The sequence below is a fragment of the Hemiscyllium ocellatum genome, chromosome 47 (genome assembly GCF_020745735.1).
Source record: "Hemiscyllium ocellatum isolate sHemOce1 chromosome 47, sHemOce1.pat.X.cur, whole genome shotgun sequence".
Lineage (NCBI taxonomy): Eukaryota > Metazoa > Chordata > Chondrichthyes > Orectolobiformes > Hemiscylliidae > Hemiscyllium > Hemiscyllium ocellatum.
Window position 1 is genome coordinate 5,314,863 of NC_083447.1, and position 21,954 is coordinate 5,336,816.

Below are 21,954 nucleotides of genomic sequence, written 5' to 3' on the forward strand. Positions count from 1 at the left end.
AGTGTCACTGGGTCAAAATCCTGGAATTCCCTCCCTCAGGGCATTGTGGGTCAACCTGCAGCAGTTCAAGAAAGCAGCTCACCCCCACCCTCTCAAGGGGAAACAAGGACAGGTAATAAATGGTGACCAGCCATTTATGGTGATGGCCCCAACCCATGAGTCAATAGGAAAAACAGAAGATAGAGGATGGATGGATGGATGGAGACAGAGAGAGAGAGAGAGAGAGAGAGAGAGAGAGAGAGAGAGAGACAGAGAGAGAGACAGAGAGAGAGACAGAGAGAGAGACAGAGAGAGAGAGAGAGAGAGAGACAGACAGACAGACAGAGAGAGAGAGAGAGAGAGAGAGAGAGAGAGAGAGACTCATTGCTCTTAGAACACCTGATGGCCAGAGCATAGAACTCTTTGTAACAGTTGACGTAGAAAATCAAGTGGGGAAAGGTAATGATAAAGGGAAGCATAAAAGATAGTTTCTTAACAATTTGGACTTGAAGCCTTGTATGGCAGCATCTAAATAGTAGTGGGGCTGTTTTCAAATGGTTTGTGAGACTAGTTTCCAGAGAAGAATCTGATCCAATGAATGCATGGCTGTATCTGGCGTGTAATGCAAGGGGTGACTCACCTCTTCCCCTGTTGGTTGCTTAGCCAGGAGTAGAAGGCACAAATAACCAATAATATGGAGTGCCAGGCTGTCACTTTATGACCCGTTGAGATTCCAATGAACATAGATTAAACCAGGAGATTACATATAGGGAGAAAACAGCTTCACCCATTGTGGCAGCGTTGTTTTAATTTAGGCTTTTGAAAATTGACTCAGTCAACAAGTCTGTCACAGTGAGAAACTATTCACAATTCAATTGTCTAAATTACTCACTTACCTTGGATAATTCCTGCTTGAAATCAAAGCAAAGAGACACGCAAGTGGTTTATCATCCACATTCTGTAATCCTCTTAATAGTACTGCACTGGCACACAATTCCGCACTAATATGGTACTCTGCGAGATAACTAACATCTTTCACATAAAAGCTTTCATGGATTCCTGACCTAAGCATTTTCAAGACGACTGTAATGTTAGCATTGTCTCAAAACAGATGGCACGAGGTCAAGTGAAGTACTGTCATTTGTTTTTTTCAATTTGTATAATCTTACTTCTTAATAAATGACAATCTGCAGCTTTTAGCCTGAACTATGCAACCAGCTAGTGTCACAATCTCTGTGAGTTAGAGAGATCATGAATGGATGGAATGATCACACCCTACCTCCCAGTGTATATTTTCACCACTTCACCACGAAAGCGTTCACTGATGACCCGCAACCCTCAGTAATTTTGACAACAGGTTAAGGAAGGAGGAGGCAGGTGCTAGTTAGTGAAGGCTGATGTTTCTGCAGCACAATAAAAGGTGTCATTTGTTTTTCTGCTCACTTTGAAGTAATTTCCGAATGGTTGGACCACTGGCTGAGATGTAAAGAGAGGAAAGGCTGGGGGCCTGAAAACCATCCTGTGCTATAGACAGATTCCTGTTTCATTGTAGCCCCATGGTTGGGGTTTGGGGGAATGGAGGGAGAGGGAGAGCTCAGGGAACAGTCTCCGCTAGTGACTTCACATCAAGAACAGCCACTTGCGCCAGGAATGGGCATTATCAACTCCTCCAGGATTGGCCTGGAGTTTCCAGGAATTGAAAACTAACCCTTGGTCACTGTAACGAGCAAAGTCCAGGAGATTAATCCATGGGCCAAATTAAAAAAACAGTCTGAGTTTTATTAAAAAATTTCTTCCCTCTAAAAAAGTACTTCTGACGGGAAAATGGTTGCCTGACACACTGTCAGAAATCGTTCAAGGAGTTGAGGGGGGCATGGGTGGGGGAACAGGAAGGACAGCAGGGGAGGGTAAGTGATGTTGGGGTCTGGAGATCTACCTCCAGGAATGAGTCTGATTGATCTCGGCAACACCCAATCACAACACTCCACTCCACAATTCAGGGATCAATTTACCTAATGGGAAAGGTAAAAGATTAGGGTTAGGGTTAGGGTTAGGGTTAGGGTTAGGGTTAACCTAACCCTAACACCGATGGGGCTCAAAGTGATTACAGATGGAGGCACAGAGTGAAAGAGGAGGAAGAAAGGGTCAACATTGATATACAAAGCTCTGGACTGTGCTGGAGTACCGTGTCCAATCATAGGCACCGTCTTTCAGGAGGGACGTGAAGTATTTGGAGTAGGTGCAGCTAAGTTGCCCAAGAATGGTTCCAGGATGAAGAACTTCAATCAGGAGGGTAGGATGGGGAGGTGCCAACTGTCTTCCTCAGAGTTGGCTGTGGGAAGATTTGATGGAGATCAGGAGGGGACCTTGATAGAGGAGACAGGGGAAAAAAAAAAACATTTCCCCGATAAACGGATTGGGAGCCAGAGAACACAGTAACTGCAGAGCGGACCGAATGGCCATTTGAGCAGAATCACTTTGACACAGGGAGTGCTTATAGTCTGCCTCCAGAGAGAGAGAGAGAGGGAGAGAGAAAAAGAGAGAGTGAGAGTGAAAGAGTGAGAGAGAGAGAGAAAAAGAGAGAGAGAGAGAGAGAGAGAATGAGAGAGAGAGAGAGAGAGAGAGAGAGAGAGAGAGAGAGAATGTTTGACAGATTCAATTGTGGCTTTCCAAAGGGAAATCAGATACATTCTTGACAGGAGGTGGGAGTGGCTGATTTGCTCTCACAGAGAGCTGGCAGGGTCAGGATGGGAGGAACTGCCTCTTTCTGCACCACTCCCTAGTTCAAATCCCGGGACCTACTTAAAGCAGCACATGCTGAACGACACAGACCCCCAGCTCCCCACCCACCCCTCCCCCCCCGAGGCTGCAAAGTGAATGTTTTAGCTTACGTTTGTGGTTGTTCTTTCGATGGAAAGGCAGAGTGTGGCGCTCCAACTCATCCTCGCCCTCCTCCTCCGCCAGGTGAGTGTGAGTGTAGTGGTAGCTCAGGCCTGGTCGGTTCTTGTACCGTTTTCCACAGACTGTGGGCAACAAAAGGGAGAGCGAGGGTGTGAGTCCACCTCAAAACTGTGGGGAAACCCAACCTCCCAAAGACCTAGACCCGAACCAGCAACCCTCTCTCCCCGTTTCAATTCAATCCTTTTCCATCAACTCAGCGGGAAGCAGTCAAAGTCTTTAAGCCAGGGACATGACCTAGGCCTGCTCTCTCTCTCTGCAGTACTGAGCAGGTGCAGGAGTGTTAGCGGTGCTGTTATCCCCGATTAAACTATTAAACTGAGATGAAAATGTGTTGCTGGAAAAGCGCAGCAGGTCAGGCAGCATCCAAGGAGCAGGAGATTCGACGTTTCGGGCATAAGCCCTTCTTCAGCCCTTCCATTCCTGAAGAAGGGCTTATGCCCGAAACGTCGAATCTCCTGCTCCTTGGATGCTGCCTGACCTGCTGCGCTTTTCCAGCAACACATTTTCAGCTCTGATCTCCAGCATCTGCAGACCTCACTTTCTCCTCGAAGATATTAAACTGAGCTGCCACGGTCACTATCTCAAGGGTCAGCAGGGTGAGTGCTTCGTGTGGTTCGGCCAATATTGACCCTTCCATCAACATCAAGTGAAACTGACCACCTGGTCATTTGTCATGTTGCTGCTGGTGGGATCTTTCTGGTAAGCATTCTAACAGGGGGCCCACTTCAAATTAGTCCATTTCTTTGGCTGTAAAAGCTCTTTGCGGATTGGTTAAGAAAAAGCTCGCGTGACGCCCTTTCCCTCTGAAAGAGGAATCTACTCACTGTCGCAGACGTACGGTTTATCTCGATCTTCCAACGACGTCGGCTCTTGCCTCTTGCGCATCCCTCCAATGCCACAGGTCTAGGGGAAACAGCAGAAAGACTGAGGGTTACCTTAACCTTGGTAATGTCCCACACTCTCTCCTTGGAGGCTTGAAGCCATGAGGAGACAATCACCTGCAGATACTTGTCTTGAACCTACCAACTAGGAGTAAATGTCAGCCATTCAGCCCTCCTGTCCTTCCTCGTCCATTCAGTAAGACCATGGCTGATCTGACTGCTGCACACTCCCACCTACCCGAGATAACCTTTCACCTGTACTTGCTTGGAGACATGGTGCAAAGCTGGAAAAGCGCAGCAGGTCAGACAGCATTTGAGGAGCAAGAAAGTCAACATTTTAGGAGCTGGAAAGTCAACATTTTGGGTCGAAACCTTTCTTTGGGACAGGTGAAGGGCTTCAGCCCGAAACGTTGACCTTCCTTCTCCTCAGATGCTGTCCAACCTGCTGTGATTTTCTAGCTTCACATCTATGCACCCTTACTTACTTGTCAAGAGTCTCTCTGCCTGCCTTAAAAATATTCAAAGACTCTGCTTCCACTGCCCTTTTCAGAAAAGATTCTTGATTCACTGAGAGAAAACCTGTCCCTCCATCTGTCTTAAATGGGTGACCTCTTATTTCTAACACAAGAGGAAACGTCCATTCCCCAATCATCCTGCCAAACACCCATCAGGAGCTTATTAATTCAATCAAGTTAGCTCTTATTCCTCTAAAGTCCAGTGGATACACGCCCAGTCTGTCCAACATTTCCTCATTACCCATAAGGCAATTCAAGGTATCAATCTGGGAAACCTTCCCTGAACTGGCTCCAATCCGGCTACATCCTCCCTTAAATAAGGCGGCCAATATTGTGCATTGTACTTCAGATGCAGTCTCACTAATGGCCCGTGTCGCTAAAGCATAACCTCCTACCTTCATAATAAAGTGCTGGAGAAACTCAGCAGGTGTGTAGCATCTGTGGTGACAGAAACAGAGTTAACCTTTCAAGTTTGGTATGACTCTTCTTCAGATTGTCATTCTTTGTTCTGAACAAGTCCCATTGGACTCTGTATGTTAACTCGGTTTCTCTCTCCACAGATGCTGCCAGACCTGTTGAGTTTCTTCAACTATTTCTGTTTAATCTCAAATTTCCAATCTTTTGCTTTTATTTTACTTCCTACTTTTACATTAAGTTCCCTTGGTGATAAATTATAACATTCTATGAGCTTTTCTCATTTGTGGGCGGCACGGTGGCACAGTGGTTAGCACTGCTGCCTCACAGCGCCTGAGACCCGGGTTCAGTTCCCGACTCAGGTGACCGACTGTGTGGAGTTTGCACGTTCTCCCCGTGTCTGCGTGGGTTTCCTCCGGGTGCTCCGGTTTCCTCCCACAGTCCAAAGATGTGCGGGTCAGGTGAATTGGCCATGCTAAATTGTCCGTTGTGTTAGGTAAGGGGTAAATGTAGGGGTATGGATGGGTAGCGCTTCGGCGGGTCGGTGTGGACTTGTTGGGCCGAAGGGCCTGTTTCCACACTGTAAGTAATCTAATCTAATCTAATTACTTGCTGTTCCTGTAGACAAATCCTTTGCAACTCATGCGCTAGGTCCCCCAGATCCCCCTGCATCTCAGAGCTCTCCAATCTCCCACCATTTAGATGATATACTTTCTTACATTCTTCTTTCCAAAATGAACCATTTCACATTTTTCCTCGTTATATTCCATTTGCCAGGCCTTTGTCCACTCACGGAATCTATCTAAATCCCTCTTACAGACTCCTGATGTTCACCTGGGGAGGTGATGGTCTGTGGTATTATCACTGGACTGTTAATCCAGAGACCCAGCTAATGTTCTGGGGACTCGGTTCAAATCCTGTCACAGCAGGCGGTGGAATTTGAATTCAATTTTTTTTTTTAGAAACTCGAGTTAAGAGTTTAATGATAACCATGAATCAATCGTTGGGAAAATCCATCCGGTTCACTAATGGAAGGAAATTGCATCCTTACCTGGTCTGGCCTACATGTGACTCCAGACCCACAGCAATATGGCCGACTCTTAACTGTCCCCTGACAGTCTAGCCAGCGATGCCCTCATCCCATGGATGAATAATAAAAGAAACTTCACAATTTACTCCCCTCAAAACCCTTCAAAACTCATGAAAGGATTTAACATACAAGGACATCTCTGTGGGTTAAGAGTTGGTAACCTGAGGGGGCCAAACTGAGAGAAGGAGAGGTATTTGTTGACACAGGTTGCTGTGATCTGGACTGTACTGACTGAAAGGATAATGGAAGCAGATTCAGGACAGGAATTTTCAAAAGGGAACTGGATGAAATCCCAAGGGACTGGAGGATCTGGGCACAGGGGAGTGAGACTTCCCTTTAATTTTACTTTCATGGGTATCACTGGCCAGGTCAGCATTTGCTGCCCCCATCCCTTCAACTGAGAGGCTTGCTCGGGTCATTATTAAAGGCAAATAAAATTCAACCATATTCATATGGGTCTGGAGTCACATGTAGGGGGCCAGATCAGGTAAGGAAGGCAGAATCCATCCTTAAAGGATCATTAATGAACCAGACAGGCTTTTATAACAATTGACTATCATCGTTATGGTCACTGACAGTTGGACTAGCTTTCAATTCTAGTTGATTACTTGAATTTAAATTCCACCAACTGCTATGGTGGGATTTGAACCCACGTCCCCAAAGCATTAGCTTGAGCCTCTGGATTGAGGGTCTAGTGACTAACTGGGGTAGATCCATCAGAGAGCTGACATGGACGTGTGGGATTAAATGGCCTCCTTCAGTCTATCATTCTCCGATTGCGTGACCTGAAGACTTGATGTGTAACCTTACGCGAGTTTCAAAATGGTACAGCACAGAAGACCATTCGGCCCATGATCTTTGTGCTAGCTCTTCAACCGAGTTCTCCAATTAGGCCCACTCCCAATGCAAATGTAATTTGCCGCACCCCTCAAAACTGCTGTCAACGTTTCCTTAACACTTCCTCCACTCGGGCAGCCACCCAAAGTGCCAATGGAAGTCACATGATTTCCTTTTGCCCCATGACCTGTCAACAGTATTGCCCCCTCCAACTCATTTTCCCCACCCACTCCATTTGTCCCTCTCGTCCTTTCCCTTGAACTCACACTTTGAGACAAAACAAAGCCCAAAACAACTTACCCTTCCTTTGGTTTTATTTTTCCGCTTTGGCGTGTCTTCCTCCAGGTCGTCAGCCTCGATCTCGTGAGGGAAGTCACTCGCTAAGATCCTCTGCGAGAAACAAGAAGTTTGAGGTTAGCATTGACAGGTAACTTGGCCAAATTGGGTGAACCATAGGGAGGTATAATGTGATTACCCTCCCTCTGCCAACCAGCAGCCATTCCCTACCCCTAGATTAGATTCCCTACAGTATGGAAACAGGCCCTTCGGCCCAACCAGTCCATACCGACCCTCCGAACTGTAACCCACCCAAATCCATTTCCCTCTGACTAATGCACCTAACACTATGGGCAATTTAGCACGGCCAATTCGCCGGACCTGCACACCTTTGGAAGAAACCCACACAGACACGGGGAGAACATGCAAACTCCACACAGACAGTTGCCAGAGGCTGGAATCAAACCTGGGACCCTGGCACTGTGAGGGAGCAGTGCTAACCACTGAGCCACCATGCCGCCCGCAGTGGCTTTACCATTGGTTGAACTGTGACAAGTCAATCATCCCAAGCCACCACCCAGCTCTTGCTCCCCCTCCCCTCCCCTGGCACCCAGGCACAGCCAATGACAAAGCAGATAGTGGGATAATTCCTGACCATTGGGTTTGTCAACATCGGAATTAAAAGTGGGATAAAGCAATTCAGCCCTTTGAGCCAGCTCCACCATTTAACACGATCATGGCTGACCTTATCCTGGTCTCAACTCCACTTTCCTGCCTGCTCCCCACGGCCCTTTTTCCCACTTTGCATCAAAACATATCGATTTCTTTCTTGAGTCTGTCGATGGATTCTGCCCCCACTGCACTCTGGAGTTCCACAACTCTCTGAGAGAAGTAGCTTCTCCTCATCTCAGTTCTGAACTTATCACCTCTCAGTCTTTGCCTACGCCCTCATGTACAAACGCCTACCTTGTCAAATCCCTTTAGCATTTCATATGCCTCATTCAGATCCCCCACCATTCTACTGAACCCCAGCAAATACAAGCCCGATCTATTCAACTGCTCCTTGTTGGAGGGCCCTTTCATCCTGGGAACAGATCCTCTGCACCGCCTCCAGGGCCACCACATCCTTCCTTAAGTAAAGTTGGATGTAATACTCTCGCTGCAGCCTCACCAAAATCTTATATAATTGGAACAACAGTTACTTTTACTTTTGCAATAAATGTCAGGACTTTATTTGTCTTTGTTATTTTCGGCTGCACCTGCACACCCATTTTCTGTGATTAATGCACAAGAACCCCCAGGTCCCTCTGCACTGACGTACTTTGAATCTACTTCCCATTTAAGTAATTTTCCCTTTTGTTTTTCCGGCCAAACTCGCACTTATCCACATTGAACTCCGTCTGGTCCATTCTCTAGCCGATCAATATCCAACTCTAAACTCTACCTCCTCATCACAGCTGCTTTCCCACCTATTTTAGTATCATCTGTGAATTTTGCAATGTTACACTCCGTTCCTGCTTGCTGACCATTCATAGAGATTGTAAACAGTCGATGTCTAAGAACTGACCCCTACAGCACCCTACTAGCTATAGCTCACTATCCAGAGAAGGACCCATTTATCCTGACCCTCTGCCTTCTGTATTCAGCCAATATTCTATCGAAGCCAACAGTTTACCCTTAACCCCCTGGGATCTAACCATCTAGGTCTTTTATGTCAAATGCCTTTTGGAAGTCTAGATATACCACATCCATCGAATCCCCATTATCCACTTTGTTAGTTATATCCTCAAAAGAAATCTAGCAAGTTTGTCAAGCACAATTTGACAACTGGGGTGGCATGGTGGCACAGTGGTTAGCACTGCTGCCTCACAGCATCAGGGACCCAGGTTCGATTCCAGCCTTGGGTGACTGTCTGTGTGGAGTTTGCACATTGTCCCCATGTCTGCGTGGGTTTCCTCCGGGTGCTCCGGTTTCCTCCCACAGTCCAAAGATGTGCGGGTCAGGTGAATTGGCCGTGCTAAATTGCCCATAGTGTTAGGTGAATTAGTCAGAGGGAAATGGGTCTGGGTGGGTTACTCTTCGGAGGGTCGGTGTGGACTGGTCGGGCCAAAGGGCCTGTTTCCACGCTGTACGGGAATTTAATCTAAAAACTTGCACTTCATGAAACCATATTGAAGCCTGCCCCATTGTCACAGCTGGTTGGAGGTGCAGAGAGATGCCAATAGTATAGGTTCAATTCCCCAACCGGCTGAAGATACCATAAAGGTCTCTCCTTCACCTGAACTGTGGTGACCTTCAGGTTAAAGCCACCACCAGTCGTCTCTGACTGATAAGAGAATGATCCTCTAGGACTATAGTGACTGTGCCTAGTTTGCCCCTACCTGGCACTCACTGATGCTCTCCTCGTCTTTCGGTTCCGCTTTCTTCTCTCCCGTATCCGCACACAGCAGGGCTTCCAAGGCCGGACCCTCAGGGAGCAGGCCTTCCTTCTTCAGAGCCACCTCAGTATCTGAGCAGAGACATGCAAGAAACAGCAGCATTTGGTCACTATGCTGGTGACCTGGTCCTAACCTCCAGGAGTTCCCTGTGGTTGGGCCTTACCATAGAAATCACCATGGAAACAAAGTGGGTCCCCTTCAATTATGCAACATTCAGGAAAAGAGGAAGTTACGATACTGTCACTGGGCTAGTAATCTAGAGACCTGGATCATACCAGAGGCCCTTCAGCCCATCAAGTCTGTACTGCCATCTTACCTAAAGTTTCACTTTCCCACACTAGGCCTGTAGCCTTGAATGTGATACACAACTAAATATCTTTTAAAGGGTTGCTACAATGTTGGACTGGGGTGAAAAAGGTTGAAAGTCACATGACATCAGATTATAGACCAACAGGTTTATTTGAAAACACAAGTTTTCAGAGTGCTGCCCCTCCCAGGCATTGCATTCCAGACCCCCACCACCCTCGGGGTGAAAACATTCTTCCTCAAAACCCCTCTAAACCCTCCTGGCTTCCACTTTACAATTGTGCTCCCTTATTACTGACTCTAATTCCCTGGAGACAGGAGTTCCAATCTAACCACAGCATCTGCGGGAATTTAAATTCAATTTATTAAACGTTTTTTGGAATTGAAGGCTAGTCTTGGTGATGGTGACCATGAAACTATCAGCGATTGGCGTTAAAAAGCGCCGTCTGGTTCACTCATTTCCTTCATGGAGGGAAATCTACCATCTTCACCCAGTCTGGCCTACACACGACTCCAGGTCACAGCAATAGGGTTAACTCTGACGTGGCGACTCGGTTGCTAGGAAGAGGTGACAACGGTTGGACTTGCCAGTGATGTCCACAGCCCACTGAACAAATGAAAGACAAAGCCCCCAGAACCTCCACTGAGCCCGACCCACCATCAGGGCGACCTATCAGCTGACGGGGTTTAGGGATCCTTGGACATGGGGAATGCACATCAAAGTGAGGCTGAGTGATGGATGGGGGTAAAGGACTGGTTGCCACTGAATCTGCTCGGGGGATGGGGGTGGGGTAAGGTTGGCAGCTCGCCAGAAGGGAGATGGCACCGGAGAGCTTGGTGGCTATGCAAATGTACTTACTGAGTGGATACAAAGTGCAGACCAATGGCGTAATCACAGGCTCCAGCAACCCAGGGCTGGTGGGGGGGTGCGCAGTCACTGGGAGGGTGGGTTAGCCTGCCTGGCATTTCTCTCAGCAGGAACCAGTGAGCTCAGTTAAGTGGACGGCTGGTTTGGGAAGCAGAGCGACACCAATGGTGTGGGTTCAATTCCCGCACCGGCTGAGATCACCATGAAGGAGTCTCCATCTCAACCTCTCCCCTCGCCCGAGGGGCTGGTGACCCTCAGACAGCACCAGCTGTCTCTCTCTGTCTAATGAGTTAGTGGGACTGTGGCAACTTTACCTTTAACTAACACATTTCTGATAGTGGAGGGGGTGCAATCACCAAGGTAGCACAGGACGGGAGGGCTGGTGGAGGAACAGACACAGGTAGGGATTGATATGGAAGCAGTGAGATGGACATAGAGGCAGTAGGATCAACGGCCAGGCCTGGGCTGTGACTGGCGCACAGAGCTATGGGCTTTGTGATTCTGAAGGAGGGTTGTGGGAGAAACGTCCTGCTAATTCTTGCTACAATGATCTGAGTTTGTCACATTCTAAGGCAGAAAGGATAAGGTGCCACAGTCAAAGAGCCTGTGCAACACTCTGTTGATGCTGGTACATGAGCTAGGCTTCACAGAGTCACTACAGTGTGGGAGCAGGCCATTCAGCCCATCAAGTCCACACCAACTCACCGAATAGCGTCCTAGCCAGACTCACCCCATCCCTGTAACCCTGCAGTCCCCAGGGCTAATCCACCTCGTCTGCTTATCTTTGGACTGTGGGAGGAAACCAGAGCACCAGGAGGCAACCCACACAGACAGGGGGAGAAAATACACAGACACTCGCCCGAGGCTGGAATCGAACCCGGGTCTCTGTGCTGTGAAGCAGCAGTGTTAACCACTGAGCCACCGTGCTGCTTGACAGGGTTAATGCAGGAAGGATTCTTCTCCTGGGTGTGTGCGTGGGAGTCTAGAACTGGGAACACAGTCTCAGGATAAGGCGTTGACCATTTTTGACTGCAATAAGGAGGAATGCCTTCTCTCAGAGGGAGGGGAATCTCTGGAATTCTCTACACCATGGAAGCTCACTCATTGAGGATGTAACACAGAGATTCTAAATATGAAAAATATCAAGGGATAGTGTGCGGGAATATGGAGTTGAAGTAGATGAACAGCCTTGATCTAGTGGAATGGGACAGCAGGCCGGAGGGGCTGAAGGACAACCTCATGCTCCTTCTCAAGGGCAAATAGACAATAAATGCTCATCTAATCCCATGCCTGAAGTTTGAAAAATTCTGATGTAGAATAGTTCTCTGAGGTAAGAAGGTGAGTGGGTCTGTGGATGTGAAATCTTTAAGAGAAGCCTTATCGAGGCTTATAAAATCATGAAGGGCATTGGTAAGGTGAATAGCAGAGGTCTTATCTCTAGGGTTTGGGAGTTCAAAACGAGAGGGCATTATTTTAAGGTGAGAGGAGAAAGGTTTCAAAAAGGACTTGCAGGGCAACATTTTCCACACAGAGGGTGGAATGAACTGTCAAAGGAAGTGATAGAGTCGGGTACACTTACAATATTTGAGAAACATTTGGATAGGTAAATGAATAGAAAAAGTTTAGGGGATAATGGGACTAATTTAGCTTGGGAAACTTAGTCAGCATGGAGCAGTTGGATCGAAAGGTCTGCTTCTGTGCTGTATGACTCTAAGACAAAGTGGGGCGATGGGGGCAGGAGAGAGGGTAAACAGGAGGTGGGGGTGTGAATTTCCATTCATGAATTTTTTCCAGCCAGAAGCCTTGTTACTGAGCACAGACAGCTCCCCAGAAAGGGTCAGCCCTTGTCCACCTTCACCTTTAACTGGTGACGAACTTCCAACTCACCATCAGTCAGAGGGGATGAGCTGCTAATTCACTGCCTGTTAATTAAATGGTCGATGGGTTATTAGTCAGGTCCCAGGGGATAGGAGGGAAATTCATCACGGCCAATCAGTGACTCTTAAAGAGGTGACATGCACACAATTCTGACAAGTCGCTGGATTTCCAGAGCCGATCAATTAGTGAGTAAAACACTGATCGGAAGATTAGATGTCTCATCAATCAAATGGATTTGGCAACGATTTTGCTAAACCACTTGACTCTTGTTAATGTTGGTGTAACTGCTGGAGGATCTTAAAAGACACAGAGCATGTTCCATATCACATTTAAGTAGGGCTCTGGGGAATGTTGTCAAACAGAGAGACCCAGGGGTTCAGGTACATAGTTCCTTCAAAATTGCGTCACAGGATGGAATAGTTAAGAAGTGCGTTTGCTTTCATTAATCAGACCATTGAGTGTAGGGATTAGGATGTCGTGTTGAGGTTGTACAGGATGTTGGTGAGGCCAGTTTTGCGGTACTCTGTACAGTTCTGGTTGCCCTACTATAGGAAGGATATTATTAACTTGGAAAGCATTCAGAAAAGATTTACAAGGATGTTAGCAGGACTGGAGAGGTACGGGAGTTTGAAACTAGATGGCATAATTTTAAGCTAAGGGGAGAAAGATTTAAGAGAGACCTGAAGGACAACTTCTCCACAGAGAGGGTGGTACGTGTGTGGAATGAACTCCCAGAGGAAGTTGGGGTGAGTCCAATTACCATTTAAAAGACATTTGGACAGGGATATGAATAGGAAAGGATTAGAGGGGTATGGGCCAAATACAAGCAAGTGGGACGGTATAGTTTGGGAAAACTAGTCAGTATGGACTGGTTCGACCAAAGAGTGTGTTTTCATGCTGTACAACTCTATGACTCAACACGCCATTCAACCCAACCATCAATGTTGGTCTTTATGCTCCCCAAAAGTCTTTGCCCCCTCTCCCTCCACCCCAATCCCTGTTCTAATGCCTTGTCCCTGTTTTGATCTCAGCTGATAGTCATACTGGACAGATCAGATCCCAGAGTGAGACCTAGCTCAATGGATTGCGTGTCTTTTTCTGCTATTTGTTTACTGCACTGGTCGTATAAAAATACCATAAAAAGCTTATTACACAAAAGATGATAACACAAACTGTGTTGCACCACAAGAATTATTTGAAACTGTCTTACTACAAATATCAGAAATAATATTTTAGATTTAACCCTCGACAACAACCCTTACAGATACTCAATCCCTAGGGAAGGGTGCCCCTATCTCCACATGTTCAGCTAGCCTGTAATATGGATGGTCCCTGGCAAGGTCAGCATTTGTTATTCATCCCTGGATATCCATGAACTGAATGGCTCTCCAATTGGCCATTTCTGAGCACAGTTAATAGTCAACCGCATTGCTTTAGGTTTGGAATCACTTGTCGGCCAGACACAGTAAGGAAGGCAGATTCCTCCCCTAAAGGGTAATAGTGACCCTGTTGGGATTTTACTATGACTGACTGAATGGTCATTATTAGATTAGATTTTACTACCAAATTTTTAAAAATTGAATTCAAATTTCACCATCTACTATTGAGGGATTTGAACCCATGACCCCAGAGCATTAATCTGGTGTTCTAAGCCAGTGATACTACCCCACCTTGAATGATCCAAAGGCTTTGCCATATAGATTAGCACACTGGACCGCTCACACCTGGTGGACATTAGGTGTACAAGGAAACTGGTCACAACTTTTTGACTTCTTATATAGACACAACATGACAGCTTTCAAGTTAGGGACTGGAGTTGTCTATTCAGCACCGTCAGCCTGCTCTGCCATTCATTACCACATCCGATTGTAATCTCAAATCCACATTTCTGCCTGACACCCACCTCCTTTCACCCCTTACTTAACAAGAATGTGTCTACCTCTGCCTTAAAAATTCAAGGACTCTGCTTCCATCCCCTTCTCAGGAACAGAGTTCCAAACCTCATCACCGCTTGAGAGAAAAACAATTCACCTCATCTCTGTCTTAAATGAGTGACTCCTGATTTTGAAACATTGACCCCTAGTTGTAGACTCTCTCACAAGAGGAAACATCTCTGCACATCCATCATGTCAATTCCCCTCATGATTTTGTATGTTTCAATCAAGTCTCAGGCCGGGGCTGTTTTCCCTGGAGCGTCGGAGGCTGAGGGATGACCTTAGAGGTTTACAAAATTATGAGGGGCATGGATAGGATAAATAGGCAAAGTCTTTTCCCTGGGGTCGGTGAGTCCAGAATGAGTGGACATAGGTTTAGGGTGAGGGGGAAAAGATATAAAAGAGACCTAAGGGGCAACTTTTTAACTCAGAGGGTGGTGCGGGTATGGAATGAGCTGCCAGAGGAAGTGGTGGAGGCTGGTACAATTGCAACATTCAAGAAGCATTTGGATGGGCATATGAATAGGAAGGGTTTGGAGGGATATGGGCTAGGTGCTGGCAGGTGGGACTAGATTGGGTTGGGATCTCTGGTCGGCATGGATGGGTTAGACCGAAGGGTCTGTTTCAGTGCTGTACATCTCTATGACTCTATAACTCCATAAATGAGTGACTCCTAATTTTGAAACATTGACCCCCAGTTGTAGATTCTCCTACAAGAGGAAACATCCTCTCCACATCCATCATGTCAACTCCCTCAAGATTTTGTATGTTTCAATCAAGTCGCCTCTTAGTTTTCTAAACTCCAGTGGATCAAGCCACATCTGTCTAACCTTTTCACATATTACAGTACAGATACTTTCATTTCAGCTATTAGTTTGGTAGACCTAATTCGATCTTCTCTAAGCATTTAAATCCTTCCTTAATAAGGTGACCAGTACTGTAGACATTACTCCAGCTGTAGTCTCACCAGTGCTTTGCATAACTGAAGTATAACCTCCTAATTTTCAATTCCCTTTGCAATAAATGATAATCTTCCATTGAAATTTCCTAATTACTTCCTGTTCCTGCAGACTAACCTTTTGCAAATAATGCACTAGAACACCCAGATCCCCCTGCACTTCAAAGCTCTCCAATCTATCACCTTTACCCAATAAGCTTATTTTCTTATTATTCCTGCCAAAGAGGACAATTTCCCAAGTTATACTTGATTTGCTATATCTTTGCTCCATCACTGAACCTATCTGAATGTTTCTGTCAGCTTCAAAAATTCTCAGGGGTTAACAAGCTTGAAAAGCATCCGAAAATATAATGGCTGTAATTACACTATGACTGTTGCCTCAGCAATTTACGATGGTAACACAGACAAAAACATAGCAACACAGTTCCTTCCCACCCCAACAAGATTCTTCATATAATGACATTATTTTACAAGCTAAGTCTATGTGTGATTATTTGACGACATATGTTGCAAAAATCTCACTAGGCCAGAGGTGTTTCCTAGCAACCGGCTCGGGCCTAGTGGAAGCCTGATTGGAAGCTCACTAATTGGTTCCATGTCTGATGACAAGAGAAAAACAACAAAAAATGCTCACCAGCAAATATATTCGGTCGAATCATTCCCCACACTCAGCTTAAACTCGGGAACGGATTCAACAACAAGAAAAGAATAAAACCTCGCTCTCTTACCAAGTTTAATTTCACAGGGTCTTAGTCTTGGGTCTTCCAGGATATTTAGACGTCTCTTCTTCCTCCAGCATCGAGCTGGGTAGGTGTATAACTGTCCTGGGGCCAATCCTACAGAAACCAGACAAACAAACCAATTAAATGTTAGATATTTCAGAATGGACAGAAGTATGAACAGGCATGAAAAGGTGCACACGTCTGGTGAGCAAGAAGAAACATCAGGAAACAGAGGTGCTTTGAGCCTGCTCCCCCATTCAACACCACAGCGGCCAATCATCCAGCTCATCCCCTGTTCCATCTTTCTCCCCATACCCTTTCATCGCCTTAGCCCTCAGAGTATTGTCTAACTCCTTCTTGAAAACATTCATTGTTTTAGCCTTAACTGCTTTCTGTGGTGAGGAAGTCCATAGGCTCTCCAATCTCTGGGTGAAGGCATTTCTCCTCATCTTGATCCTAAATGACCTGCCCTGTGTCCTTAACACTGTGACCCCTTGGTTTTGGACTCCACGGTCATCAGGAGGGTCATTCCTGCATTTACCTGTCTGGTCCTATTGGAATTGGTTAGGTTTCTATGAAATTTCCCCGTTTATTTTTCTAAACTCCAATGAATATAGTCCGAACTGATTCAGTTTTGGTTTATACGTCAGTCCTGCCATCCCAGACAAACTTTGCTACAATCCCTCCATCACCAGAACAGCCTTCCTCAGGTGAGGAGGACAAAACTGCACACAGTACTCCAGGGGTGGCCTCACCAAGGCTCTGTACAACTGCAGTAAGACATCCCTGCTCTAACCCTCTCACTATAAAGGCCAATATATCATTAACCTTCTGCACTGTCTGCTGCACCTCCACGTCTATTTTCTGCGGCTGGTGTACAAGCATAGCAGATCTAATTGCAATGTTCTTGTCCATCTTTCACCATTCAGGTAATAAACTGCCGTTCTGTTTTTTGTTACCAAATTGAATAATCTCATATTTATCCACATTTTCTTTAAATGACATGCATCTGCCCACTCTCTCAACTTGACCTAATCATCTCTGCATGCTCCTCACAGCTCACCCTCCCTTCCAGCTTTGTGTCGTCTGCACACTTGGGAGATATTACATTTTGTTCTATTGTTTATATATAGAAATAGTGACGAACCAGCGTCCACGCACAGCTCCCTGCAGTACTCACTGTCTGCATTTAGAAATGACCTCTCGTTCTAGATAGCCCCATATGACGAGAAGTACACTCTATGTCTACTCTGTTCATCCCCTTTAGTATCTTCCATCCCTCAATTAGATCCCCTCTCATTCTACCAAACTCCAGAGGGTATAAACCCCAAACTGTTCAATCTGAATTAAGTTGAAAGAACAGGGACAGGGGAAGGGGGTGATTTAGAGAAAAAAAAGAGGACAGTAGTGGGTGGACTTAGTCAGGATCACAGTCACAGGTAAAGGAATAAAACTAAATTTATTTCTCCAGACTTTCAGAGTGCTCCATATTTGTCTCTTCACACGAAGGAAGGTTACGCTTCCAGTTCATGGCAGGACAGGATCCTCACTGATACTGGACGAGGGGAGTACTCACTGATACTGGACGAGGGGAGTTCACACTGATACTGGACGAGGGGAGTACTCACTGATACTGGACGAGGGGAGTTCACACTGATACTGGACGAGGGGAGTTCACACTGATACTGGACGAGGGGAATACTCACTGATACTGGACGAGGGGAGTACTCACTGATACTGCACGAGGGGAGTTCACACTGATACTGCATGAGGGGAGTACTCACTGATACTGCACGAGGGGAATACACACTGATACTGCACGAGTGGAATACACACTGATACTGCACGAGGGGAGTACTCACTGACATTGCACGAGGGGAGTACCCACTGCTGTTGCACGGGGGGAGTACCCACTGCTGCAGCACGGGGGAGTACTCACTGCTGCTGCACGGGGTGAGTACTCACTGCTGCTGCACCGGGGGAGTACTTACTGATACTGCACGAGAGGAGTTCACACTGATACTGGATGAGGTGAAAACTCATAGGTACTGCACGAGGGGAGTACTCACAGATACTGCACGAGGGGAGTACTCACTGATATTGCACGAGGGGAGTACTCACTGCTGCTGCATAGGGGAGTACTCACTGCTGCTGCACGGGGGGAGTACTCACTGCTGCTGCACGGGGGGAGTACTCACTGCTGCTGCACGGGGGGAGTTCACACTGATACTGGATGAGGGGAACACTCACTGATACTGCACGAGGGGTGTACTCACTGATACTGGGTGAGGTGAACACTCACTGATACTGGACGAGGGGTGTACTCACTGATCCTGGACGAGGGGAGTACTCACTGATACTGGATGAGGGGAGTACTCACTGATACTGGACGAGGGGAGTTCACGCTGATACTGGACGAGGGGAGTACTCATTGACACTGCACGAGGGGAGTACTCACTGACATTGCATGAGGGAAGTACTCACTGCTGCACAGGGTGAGTACTCACTGCTGCTGCACAGGGTGAGTACTCACTGATACTGCACGAGGGGAGTTCACACTGATACTGCACGAGGGCTGTACTCACTGACACTGCACGTGGGAAGTACTCACTGCTGCTGCACGGGAACAGTACTTACTGCTGCTGAACTGGGAGAGTACTCACTGCTGCGGCGCGGGGGGAGTACTCACTGACACTGCACGAGGGAAGTACTCACTGCTGCTGCACGGGGGCAGTACTCACTGACACTGCACGGGGACAGTACTCACTGCTGCTGCACGGGGAAGAGTACTCACTGCTGCGGCACGGGGGGAGTACTCACTGCTGCTGCACGGGGGAGGGGGGAGTACTCACTGCTGCTACATGGCGGGGGGGGGGGAGTACTCACTGCTGCTGCACGGGGGAGTACTCACTGCTGCTGCACGGGGTGAGTACTCACTGCTGCGGCACCGGGGGAGTACTCACTGCTGCGGCACCGGGGGAGTACTCACTGCTGCGGCACCGGGGGAGTACTCACTGCTGCGGCACCGGGGGAGTACTCACTGCTGCGGCACCGGGGGAGTACTCACTGATACTGCACAAGGGCAGTAATCACTGATACGGCACGAGGGGAACACTCACTGATACTGGACGAGGGCAGTACTCACTGACACTGCACGAGGGCAGTACTCACTGATACTGCACGGGGGGAGTACTCACTGATACTGCACGGGGGGAGTACTCACTGATGCTGCACGGGGGGAGTACTCACTGATGCTGCACGGGGGGAGTACTCACTGATGCTGCACGGGGGGAGTACTCACTGATGCTGCACGGGGGGAGCATTCACTGATACTGGACGAGGGGAGCACTCACTGATATTTATTTCTCCAGACTTTCAGAGTGCTCTATATTTGTCTCTTCACACGAAGGAAGGTTGCGCATCCAGTCCACGGCAGGACAGGATCCTCAGTAATACTGTACGAGCTGAGTACTCACTGATACTGCACGAGGGGTGTACTCACTGATACTGAGTGAGGTGAACACTCACTGATCCTGGACGAGGGGAGTACTCGCTGATCCTGGACGAGGGGAGTTCACGCTGATACTGGACGAGGGGAACACTCACTGACACTGCACGAGGGGAGTACTCACTGACATTGCACGAGGGGAGTACTCACTGACATTGCACGAGGGGAGTACTCACTGACATTGCACGAGGGAAGTACTCACTGCTGCTGCACAGGGTGAGTACTCACTGCTGCTGCACCGGGGGAGTACTCACTGATACTGCACGAGGGCAGTACTCATCGACATTGCACGAGGGAAGTACTCACTGCTGCTGCACGGGGGGGGGGGGGGGGGGGGGAGTACTCACTGCTGCTGCACGGGGGAGTACTCACTGCTGCTGCACGGGGTGAGTACTCACTGCTGCGGCACCGGGGGAGTACTCACTGCTGCGGCACCGGGGGAGTACTCACTGATACTGCACAAGTGGAGTAATCACTGATACGGCACAAGGGGAACACTCACTGCTACTGGACGAGGGCAGTACTCACTGACACTGCACGAGGGAAGTACTCACTGCTGCTGCACGGGGGGAGTACTCACTGCTGCTGCACGGGGGGAGTACTCACTGATACTGCACGAGGGGAGCATTCACTGATACTGGACGAGGGGAGCACTCAATGATACTGGGCGAGGGGAGCACTCACTTATACTGGACAAGGGGAAGACACACTGATACTGCACGAGAGTAACACTCACTGATACTGGCCAAGGGGAGTACTCACTGATACTGCACGAGGGGAGTACTCACTGATACTGGACGAGGCGAACACTCACTGATACTGGACGAGGGGAGTACTCACTGATACTGGCCAAGGGGAGTACTCACTGATACTGCACGAGGGGAGTACTCACTGATACTGCACGAGGGGAGTACTCACTGATACTGGACGAGGGGAGTACTCACTGATACTGGACGAGGGGAGTACTCACTGATACTGCACGAGGGGAGCACTCACAGATACTGCACGAGGGGAGCACTCACAGATACTGGACGAGGGGAGCACTCACAGATACTGGGTGAGGTGAACACTCACTGATACTGGACGAGGGGAGTACTCACTGATACTGGACGAGGGGAGTACTCACTGATACTGGGGGAGGTGAAGACTAACTGATACTGGACGAGGGGAGTACTCACTGATACTGGACGAGGGGAGTACTCACTGATACTGGGGGAGGTGAAGACTAACTGATACTGGGCGAGGGAAGTATTCACTGATACTGCACGAGGGTAGCATTCACTGATACTGGACGAGGGGAGCACTCACTGATACTGGACGAGGGGAGCACTCACTGATACTGGACGAGGGGAGCACTCACTGATACTGGACGAGGGGAGCACTCACTGATACTGGACGAGGGGAGAACTCACTGATACTGCACGAGGGGAGCACTCACTGATACTGCACGAGGGGAGCACTCACTGATACTGCACGAGGGGAGCACTCACTGATACTGCACGAGGGGAGCACTCACTGATACTGCACGAGGGGAGCACTCACTGATACTGCACGAGGGGAGCACTCACTGATACTGCACGAGGGGAGCACTCACTGATACTGCACGAGGGGAGCACTCACTGATACTGCACGAGGGGAGCACTCACTGATACTGCACGAGGGGAGCACTCACTGATACTGCACGAGGGGAGCACTCACTGATACTGCACGAGGGGAGCACTCACAGATACTGGACAAGGGGAGCACTCACAGATACTGGGTGAGGTGAACACTCACTGATACTGGACGAGGGGAGTACTCACTAATACTGGGCGAGGTGAACACTCACTGATACTGGACGAGGGAAGTATTCACTGATACTGCACGAGGGGAGCACTCACTGATACTGGACGAGGGGAGCACTCACTGATACTGGACTAGGGGAATACTCACTGATACGGCATGAGGGGAGTACTCACTGATACTGGACGAGTGTAGCATTCACTGATACTGGACGAGGGGAGCACTCACTGATACTGGACGAGGGGAGTACTCACTGATACTGGGCGAGGGGAGTACTCACTGATACTGGACGAGGGGAGTACTCACTGATACTGGACGAGGGGAGTACTCACTGATACTGCACGAGGGGAGTACGCACTGATACTGGACGAGGGGAGTACGCACTGATACTGGATGAGGGGAGCACTCACTGATACTGCACGAGGGGAGTACTCACTGATACTGGGCGAGGGGAGTACTCACTGATACTGGGCGAGGTGAACACTCACTGATACTGGACGAGGGAAGTATTCACTGATACTGCACGAGGGGAGCACTCACTGATACTGGACTAGGGGAATACTCACTGATACGGCATGAGGGGAGTACTCACTGATACTGGACGAGT

The 21,954-nt window shown here is 48.1% G+C and overlaps 1 protein-coding gene across 1 annotated transcript in view; it reads right to left on the reverse strand.

The window, feature by feature from the left end:
• The window catches only part of dpf1 (double PHD fingers 1), a 196,971-nt gene that overhangs the window by 35,933 nt on the left and 139,084 nt on the right, over nucleotides 1-21,954 (reverse strand). Inside the window, exons 3-7 of the mRNA XM_060855942.1 lie at nucleotides 16,064-16,171; nucleotides 9,335-9,462; nucleotides 6,978-7,067; nucleotides 3,765-3,843; nucleotides 2,871-3,002 (exon numbers count right to left, since the gene is read on the reverse strand). Coding sequence (XP_060711925.1) covers nucleotides 2,871-3,002; nucleotides 3,765-3,843; nucleotides 6,978-7,067; nucleotides 9,335-9,462; nucleotides 16,064-16,171 — 537 coding nt within the window. The remainder of the gene's footprint in view (nucleotides 1-2,870; nucleotides 3,003-3,764; nucleotides 3,844-6,977; nucleotides 7,068-9,334; nucleotides 9,463-16,063; nucleotides 16,172-21,954) is intronic.